The 9,800-nt window shown below is 37.3% G+C and overlaps 2 protein-coding genes across 18 annotated transcripts in view; both read right to left on the bottom strand.

Moving 5' to 3' along the window:
- LOC116846124 (synaptic vesicular amine transporter-like) lies at window positions 1–7,466 on the bottom strand. 2 transcript variants are annotated; one of them, XM_032819600.1, is made up of 8 exons: window positions 5,827–7,466; window positions 5,529–5,750; window positions 3,736–4,002; window positions 3,597–3,637; window positions 3,241–3,393; window positions 2,788–3,109; window positions 1,604–1,867; window positions 1–1,017 (listed from the first exon to the last, which is right to left on the bottom strand). In XM_032819600.1, exons 1-7 carry the CDS (start codon window positions 5,918–5,920, stop codon window positions 1,650–1,652), a joined length of 1,317 nt encoding a protein of 438 aa, XP_032675491.1. In that variant the 5' UTR covers window positions 5,921–7,466; the 3' UTR covers window positions 1–1,017; window positions 1,604–1,649. The 2 variants fall into 2 exon arrangements, with proteins under 2 accessions (XP_032675491.1, XP_032675490.1); XM_032819599.1 differs by having other exon boundaries at window positions 1–1,867.
- Window positions 7,467–7,860: 394 nt separating this feature from the next.
- The window catches only part of LOC116846118, a 22,724-nt gene continuing 20,784 nt past the window's right edge, over window positions 7,861–9,800 (bottom strand). For 10 of the 16 annotated variants that reach the window (XM_032819569.1, XM_032819573.1, XM_032819568.1 and 7 more), the window contains exons 8-9: window positions 9,432–9,665; window positions 7,863–9,335 (exon numbers count right to left, since the gene is read on the bottom strand). In XM_032819569.1, the coding sequence (XP_032675460.1) occupies window positions 9,045–9,335; window positions 9,432–9,665 (525 nt within the window). In that variant the 3' untranslated portion in view covers window positions 7,863–9,044. Of the gene's footprint in view, window positions 9,336–9,431; window positions 9,666–9,800 lie in introns of all 16 variants that reach the window. The other 6 variants (XM_032819583.1, XM_032819578.1, XM_032819579.1 and 3 more) reach the window with 3 other exon arrangements.

Raw genomic sequence — 9,800 nt, 5'->3', positions numbered from 1 at the left:
ATTTAAACGCTAAAACAGTAAGAATGTTCAGAGTTTGGTTACCAGTATTATTAATATTCAGGCATTTGAACTTTTACCTTCTCTTAGACGTTTCATATAATAGAGATAAGCTTTTGCTATTCATCGTGGTATACATTTTATATCTACATCGATGTACTTTTCAAAGGAAAACCTCCAAAACACATTCATTGATATGACTATAAGTTGAAAATTTCACAAAATTTTGTTACCATGTATATTTAGGTATTTTAATGGAGGACTCGTCTCTTATAACTCGTCTTGAACTTATATATAATTTTCATAAGGAGATATATTTTAAAATACTTCATCACTACTCTACTTTCAAGATATAAGGGAAACAATTTTAACACGCATCGGAAAATGCAATAGTTCAACGTTCAACTTCGGATTCGTAATTACGTGGATTGTTCAAAAAGTACGTGTTCTAATATAGAGATAGTGTGAATTTGGCTGAATTTTCATTACTTATGAATTTTCATTACTATCAATTTTCATTAATTATGTTTTTCAAAGTTACTTTTTATTAGGTTGAGGATGACCATAGACATAAGAATAGATTGAGCATGAGACGCAAAACCTGAAGATCAGGTAGAAAGAGACGGAAGATGTCGTGTATTTCTCTCCCTTATTCCTTCCTAGTTAGAAAGAGAAAGCTATACGGTACCTGCTTTCTGTTCTTTTCTATCTGATTTTCACTAGTAGAGAACATGCTCGGTCTATTCTTACTATGTCTATGAATGTGATAGAATGGAGTGATCTGTCGATTAGTCTTTGTTAGAGTCCGTCAAAGTGAACGCCTCGAGTGTTCATTACTTTGATTGTTATTTTGTTTCTCGAGTGAAGTGGTAGACCCACTTTCGTCAATAATTATAAATCGGTGCTGAAAGTCCGTCGAGTTGCGGCGAAAAGGAGAAACAAGGAAACTGTTCAGTTCAGTCTTTACTGGTCTGACTGAATTATGCAGGACCCATCTCTTGCGGAGGTCATTTTGGTACACTGCTAAACAAAAATCAATCGACAGATCATTCTGTACTGTGTCATACTTAAATAAAGTAATAAAATATACCTCTGAGATAAACCCGAGTCGAAGTTTTGGTTCTATGTTAAACCTTAAATTCTACAACGTAGTAGGAGTTAAGTTGGCAAAGTAAGTTTAATGATACAATTTATTCTAATGATATAATTTATTCTTACTTTGACTCGGATGATGTTTGAAATTTCCTTTTTTACTTTCTTTAGCGTTAAAATAGGGATTGAATGTAATACTGAGGCTGAAAGTAAGATCAAAATTTCGACTCGGGTAGATTAAGTAGAATCAAAAGAGGTTGATGTAGATTTCAGAGTATCAAAATATGGGTTGAATGGAATAGTGAAGCTGAAAGTAGGATCAGAATTTCGACTCGGGAAGATTTGGTCAAATTCACGCGCTATTTCTGTATCACCCTTATAGAAATATCATACTAAGAATAATTGAAAATTACTTATTTTCAGTATTAAAAATACTGGATAATAAGTAATTATCAATGATTCTTAGTATGATATTTCTATAAGGGCAGGCCACGTATTTTTTTTAACGACCCACCTAGCTGTTGGATTTATTGGCGTCGGTTTGCGGTTGTTATTTACCGTCAAAGATCGTCATCGGAGTCGTGAAATATTTCATACGGCGCGATAGATTTCTGGAACGTGTCGTAGTCCTTTTTCTCTTGCGTCTTGGTCAACAGTTTCCTTCGCTCCAACGTGAGATATATCAATAATGGACAGTACGCTATATTCACAATGCCCACGATTCGCATGACCCATGGAAAGCCGATGGCTTTGACCATTTCGCTGCCCATGATAGGTCCTTTAATGGAAAAGAAAGATTATATTATTTATTTTTCTCTTTGAGTATATTTCGAGTCGCGTAGACAGAATAATTCACTTTCTGAGTAATATTGTAATTATACAAAATGGCTGAGGAGATAAGCGGAGAAACATAGATGTAGATTAAGATCAAAATATGCACAAAATTTTTCTCTATTATTTTGCAAATAAGCACATAGATTTTTGAATTATCAATTAAAGAAGATTAGCGAATGCGATCGTTCGCCAATTAATTAATGCGTTCTTCAATTAATAATTTAGAAATCTACGTGTACAGAGAAAAAAATAAATGTTACTAAAATTATCGTTATTTTCGGCGCCAACTTTTCTTGTTAATCTAACAAAAAAGCAGTAGTAACATGCAGTAGTAAATACATGCACATACGATTATTTCATTAACACTATAGTAAATAATTCTTTTGACCATAAATTTTTCACTATGCGATTATAGTTGCAAATATCATTTTTTCTCAGTGTAGTTATTTGCAAAATGGTACATGACTTGTTTGTTTAGTTAAATTTAATATACAAGCACACAATGCAAATTGCTTTTACTGTCACATCTTGTACTACAAAAACTTTATGTGTTTGTTTGCAAAATGGTAGAGAAAAATTTTGTGTTCAATTTGATCCAGTCTACATGTACACGAGTGTTCTCCCACCTATCTTGTCAGACATCCTTTATATTAATATTACAAATTTGATATTATAAATATGATACGAGCGCAGATATGTGTGCATCGAGAGGAAACTTGAGAGAAGTTAGGAATTGATGAAAATTCCTGAAAATTAATGAAAATTCAAAAACCTGGAACTGATGAAATTGAGTATCGAGTGCAATGTTCCCGTTTTCCGTGGCACGTTGCGTTTCATGAATTACCTCGTCGTGAGATACTTTACCCAAGGAGTAAGCTAGACTGACGGCCACTTGTTGGATCGAATAAACGGGCCCGTAGTTGCCGTTCCGGTCTACCAAGCTGGCCAGCAACGGCACCAAGGCTGCGTCGGCGACGCCGATACCCAGACCCATCCCGAGGTGCGGGAATATCAGCTGCGACATCGTGCTCGCCGACGGGATCAGAACGGCGTTCACGCCGACCAAGAACATTGCCAGGATCGCCACTTTACTGCGACCATAGCGGTACGCAATCATGCCGAAGAAGTTGGTCCCGATTAAGTAGCCTACGCTGTCTGGTATGAACACCGTTCCCAGTTGCCACTTCTGAAAGTGATGTTAATTGACGCGACGATTTGCCTGGATTGACGCCGCGTTAATCAGAATTAATCAGAATCCACCAGTTTTCTTAATCTTTCCTTTTGGCCGAATATTACGCTGTATCTTCCATGACGCACCTTGGGTTTGATGTGAGTCCGAAGCCAAATTGGCAAGCACGGTTCCAATATCGCTATCGGCGATGTCGAGCACCAAATCGCGCCGGAGATGATGAGGATATGCGAATTAGACAGCAAGTGCATCCAAGTGCCTTGCTCTTGGTCGTTCGGCGACTATAACAAGAGAGAATGCCGTCAGAATTAATGAGGACTTAATTATGATGCATTCATAAATGCTCTCAGTATGTGAATCGCATGTCGCACGCTTTTTACATAAAAAGAAAGAAACAAATGTGTCTTTCATTATCGGCAGAAAGTCGTAAAAAAATGATGAAGATATATTAGAGAGTTATTCTCGTTGATTGCGATACACTCACCTTCACCTCAGTCTGAATGTCTAGTGTGAAGATTTGCAGACCTGTGTCGACAAATAAGGCACTTGAACGTCTAGATATTTGGGAAATATAATATGTAAAATAATTCTCTGAGGTTTTATGATATTAGAAGATTTCTCACAAATCAGGATAACGATGAGAGTGGATATCAACAGGAAGGGCGCCATTTTCCCTTCGAGATCATACAACACGGAACCGACGGGATAGCCCAAGAGAACACCCAGCGCGATGCTGCCCAGAACGAAACCCATGATCTTGGATCTCTCATCTTCTTCGGGGTACTGAGAGGCGACGAGGGACATGCCCGAGACCGCTATACACGCCGACGCTATACCTTGAACACTCCGGGCTAAGAACAGCACTTCGTAAGTCTGCCCAAAGGCGAACACTACGATCATAAGTACTCGAGATTAGTATTCGCTGGGAAACTGTTGAATAATTGAGCGTCTTCATACGCGAAATTGACGAACAGAGAAAAGGGCAAAAGTGCATTTTCGTAAGTACGGGGCTAATTTAACGAGCGATTATAAACGATTAATTGTTTGAATTGATAAATAATAAATAGTAATTTGTTATTATTTATTATTCAAAATATTCACTATAAAACCCTATAATAATAAAATCGTTATAACATTTCTATCATAAAATAAATAATTGAATAAAATAAATAATTGAAATGATAAATAATAAATAGTAATTAATAAATAGTAATAGTTTGATAAAATAAATAATTGAATTGATAAATAATAAATAGTAATTTGTTATTATTTATTATTCAAAATATTCATTATAAAACCCTATAATAATAAAATCGTTATAACATTTCTATCATAAAATAAATAATTGAATAAAATAAATAATTGAAATGATAAATAATAAATAGTAATTAATAAATAGTAATAGTTTGATAAAATAAATAATTGAATTGATAAATAATAAATAGTAATTTGTTATTATTTATTATTCAAAATATTCATTATAAAACCCTATAATAATAAAATCGTTATAACATTTCTATCATAAAATAAATAATTGAATAAAATAAATAATTGAAATGATAAATAATAAATAGTAATTAATAAATAGTAATAGTTTGATAAAATAAATAATTGAATTGATAAATAATAAATAGTAATTTGTTAATATTTATTATTCAAAATATTCATTATAAAACCCTATAATAATAAAATCGTTATAACATTTCTATCATAAAATAAATAATTGAATAAAATAAATAATTGAAATGATAAATAGTAATTAATAAATAGTAACAGTTTGGTAAAATAAATAATTGAATTGATAAATAATAAATAGTAATTTGTTAATATTTATTATTCAAAATATTCATTATAAAACCCTATAATAATAAAATCGTTATAACATTTCTATCATAAAATAAATAATTGAATAAAATAAATAATTGAAATGATAAATAATAAATAGTAATTAATAAATAGTAATAGTTTGATAAAATAAATAATTGAATTGATAAATAATAAATAATAATTTGTTAATATTTATTATTCAAAATATTCACTATAAAACCCTATAATAATAAAATCGTTATAACATTTCTATCATAAAATAAATAATCAACTTAATAATTAGCTGAAATAATGACAAAAATTTGGTGAATAAAATTCATCATGGAATTGGAATTATTAGAAAGCTCTTCAGGTCGCGAGGACCGAAAAATGTAATTGCAATTTGGGGTGTAATTTTTTATAACACTCGCTAGTATTCGGCTCTCACTGTTACGCACATAAAAACATGGGGCCGCGAGCGTCCTTCTTATATTTTCTCGTTATATCAACGTGCATTTATTACCGTTTACCGTCACGTCCCTTTTTTGCACGTCATTGACTCTATCCGCGTGACAGACGATCATCGTAAAAAGTGTCATCTGCAACTTACATAAAGCAGCCAACAGGAGGCTGAGATTCCCTAGGAACAGAGGTCTGGCGTAGCCCAAGTTGCCGGTGAGGGTCCCCACGGCCGGATTCAAAATTAATTGGACCAGAGCCTTCGAGCTCAATAGTAATCCCACCCTGCCGTTTTCGTCTTCCTCCTTCTCGGCGCTCGTCGCGGTCGTCGTATTCGCGTCGAGCGTGCACAGATAATCGGGAATAATCGGCACTGAAACATTTCCGGATCAGCAAACTGTGGCGGCCCGTGGCTCCGGGTTCTCTCTCGGTCGGCTTGGTTTAATTACCGACTACCGTCAACAGGACATTATCCAGGAAGAGGCTCAGGTAAACCACCGCGACGGTGATTATGCGGCTGTTCGACATGTCGCCCAGTCTCATCCTTGATCATCGATCCTCTCCGAGGAGATATTCTACTCACAGACAAGCGCTCACGCGCGTATACATACTCACACACACATACACACACATGCACGGCCGCGCGCGCGATACACTTCGAGGGACTTGTCTCTTGAAATCGCGTTTATGTCTTTAAACCACGTCTTTGACGGATGTTCTTTAAGAAACGCGGAGACTGGCAAACGACAGGGTGCTCACGGCAGGTGCTCGAATAAATTTACAAGAACAGCGCAGAATTTTCAAGATTTGTGCGAGTCCTTAGGAGAGATTTAGGTGCCGTAATATATATTTTCCGGGTCGCTTTCTTCTCTCTTTCTCTCTCTCTCGATAGCGAATAATGTCGCTGTTAAATCCGGAATGCGATGTCGGCGCTGAGCGCGCAAGTGCGAGTGTGAGATATATAGAGCGAAATTTTGAGATTGGTCGCACGTCTTCCGCACACAAACGAGAAAGGATGGAAAAGTAAATTGGCCGAATGAGAGCACGTTGCACAGAGAGTACGCTTTTCAGGACAGCTTCTACGTGTGTGCTGCCATTCTATTCGCCCGAGAACCAGACGAAGATCTTTCTCGAATGTCGATAAATTCCGCGATCGAATTTCTTTCTCTCTCTATCCCTCTCTTCTTTTCTCTTTCACCTTGCTCTGACAAACGCACGTATTTCAAGTAGCGACGGATACTTCTCTCGAATACCTCTTCTTTTTTTCGTCACTTGTAAGGCAGCCCTAAACGTGACTGGAAAGCGGATGAGTCTCGTGAGGGCTTTTATAGCTGGTGAAGCTCGTTCTTGCGCAGAAGCTTTTTCATGGGGGTTACGCGAAGGTCCGAACGGCGCACCCTTTCACGAGCTGATGCACTTTCCGATTTATTTCCATTATGACGGCTTATCGGCCGCCGCCAGCTAGTCCGATTTTCGCGGTCCTCATGGTGGCCTCATGATCTGGAAGAGTAAACTACACCGCGCGCGCGCACGATCGTAAACCATAGAAGAGAACGTCGGCGAGGAGATCGACGAGACGGCTGCACCGGCTTGATAGAATTTTCGGAGGGCTACGTGGTAGCGCGTGTTTTCTCTTCTCCTTTCTGTCCTCGGACGTTGTGAGTTTTATACTCCGATTACTCCCGCTCAGATCCCGGGATAAAAATTCCGCGAGAGACTCCGGTCTATCTGGACTGTGTGGAGCTTCATTAAATCGCGGGAACTTAATTCACGTGGACGCAGGCCAACTGCTCTTTTATTCGTCCGGTTCGCTAAGACTATTAACGTCTCGACGCCTTCATTAAAGCCGGATCGACTGTGCAAATTTGTCAGATCGTAGTGGATTGGATCTCAATCATTCAGTGGAATTCACATTATCATGCACGCGTTACATTCGATGGCAATGACGAGGGACCCGGGAAACGCGTCGAATAAATGGCAAAAAAGGATGCAAAAAGAGACAAAGATCCGCGGCGACGGGATGACGAATTGTCCGCCACATATGTCGCATCGTGACGAGCGCAAACTGCATTTTCGCGAGTCCCTTTGTTGCGAGCACCCCGGCTCTCGCTATCTCGTCATCGATATTCCCGCGGAGCGCGTACACCTGGTGCCCTGCTTGCGAAATTACGATCGACCATAATGCAATTTCGGCGAGGTGCATGCCAAATTGATTCTGCGCCGCGCACGGCGCAGGCTTTGCTACGCTTCGCTCGCGTCCTCGCTCGCGCGTCCGTATCTAATATAACGAGAAACTTCCGTCGTTGGTCGAGCCGGTCGTGGTACAACGAGAGAGGAAGAGAGAGAGAGAGAGGGATGAAGGGAAGGAGAGCTTGGTAGCATACGGTGTTCGGCAAAATTCAAACTCATTAGGCAACATCGAACTGAGAGAGAGAGAAGCTATCACTAGAGAAAACGGGAACTACCTCTTTGATCTTTGAATTTATTCGAGTGAAATTTCGCTCAAAACTAGTGAGAATTCACTTCAGGAGGTTATGAAAATATCCCTAATTATCGATGAACGTTTAATCGAAAATCTTAAACTCGTATTAATAGTTATTGCTTGAAACTCATTTCTAGTGGAACATTCAGATTTGAATTTAGAGTTAGACGAGAGCTTTTCAATTGATTTTTCGCGATTACAAAAGCAATGTCGCACATATATTATATGATTTAAATAAAAAACTTAATTAAATTCAGATCTGAATATTTTTTCTGGAACAAGTTGTAAAATAATAAGTATTAATATGGGCCTTAGGTTTGTATTAAGAATTATTACTTTAAACTTGTATCAACTCAGATTTGGCCAAACAACAGAGAAGTATAGCTTTATAAGTATAAATATAATTAATTAATTAAATAATAATAGTCAATTAAATAATTAAATACATAACTAATTAATTAAAAAATAAATTAATCTTGCAAACAAAATCATGCGACTATCGCTTATAGGCCTAAAAAATATTAAATTTAATGTACTCACACAGATTTGAATTCAGAGTTAGATGAAAGCTTTTCACAATCGAATTGCGATTACAACTGCAATGCTGCATATATTATATGATTCAAACAAAATAACTAAAATATAACTTCAAATTCATATCTCTCTCTCTGAATATTTTACATGAGACAAGTTTCAAACGAGATATACAAATTTGAATTCAAAGTTAGATTAGAACGTTTTTCAGTCGAATCACAATTATAGATATATATAAATGTCACATATGTTATAATTTAACTGAAAATTTTGAATCTAATTCTTTGAATAAAAATCTGAGTATCTCACATGAGACAAGTTTTAGGTGATAACGGTCATATATGGATGATTAGAATAGATTCCCCTGACGGCGGAATACATTAGATATGCTCTTCAATTTCGGATGAAAATTGCCACTCGACGATTCTAAGTGGAAAATTTGTTTTCCAAATGAAAAATTTAGAGAGCGCGAATCATACTTGTGTTAGTCGCTATTTCCAAATTTTACGACATTTTTTAAATCCGACAACTCCCTCAGGACGCCTCACGTGAAATTTCAAATAAGAGGAAGAATGTGTCTAGAATTCGTGAACTTATATACGTGACGTAGAAACTATTGAACTGTTCGTGCTAAAATCACAAGTATCTTTGTCAAAAGCGGGTAATTCTGCTGATGCCTTCGTCTTGCTGATCATCCTCATCGTCCTCCTCGTCCTCGTCCTCGTTCTCTTCATCGATCCTATCTTGCAGTCTTACAACTGTTGGACTTGCGTATCTCATAGGATACAGTTTGTTTCGTGGTGTAGGAGTAGGCGAGTAGTCACCCATGTCGCAGGTAATCTCTGGTTTCCTCTCCTCCTCTAGAACCACTCTCCACGCTCTGCAGATCTTCGGCTGCGCGTAAACCATGTCGTTCGGTGCTGCTCGAGAATTCCTCCAAGCCTGGAGACGTAATACCTTTTAATATTCTTTGTAGGACAGAGAGAAATACGTGCCTGGGGAGAAGCTGCGTGCTAGTGGTATTTGACGATTACTCGCCTCCGCGTTCTGGACGCGCGCTTGCGCCGCGGCGCGGGCAATCTCGATCTCCATCATTTCCGCATGAAATCCGTAATTACTGTATCCAGGCATTTCATGCTGAATCGGACTTCGGTATCGATCAGGACATTTGGAGCGCGAGCTAGGACTGCCGTAATAATTCGGATATGTGGATAGTGCACGTACGACTTGACGCTCTTGAGCTGAATGAGCGTAATCGTAGGAAAGCTGTGACTGAAAAGCGACAGTTTCGTCATTGTATTAGCTAAAATTATGTCATTATTATTATCGAAGGTAATATCACAATTATATATATATATATATATATATATATATATATATATATATATATATATATATATATATATA

Source organism: Odontomachus brunneus, unplaced genomic scaffold, assembly GCF_010583005.1.
Source record: "Odontomachus brunneus isolate Ranch 3 - 2012 unplaced genomic scaffold, Obru_v1 Obru_scaffold_060, whole genome shotgun sequence".
NCBI lineage: Eukaryota > Metazoa > Arthropoda > Insecta > Hymenoptera > Formicidae > Odontomachus > Odontomachus brunneus.
The sequence above is the reverse complement of the archived record's forward strand: the minus strand, read 5'-3'. Positions and strand labels throughout refer to the sequence as shown.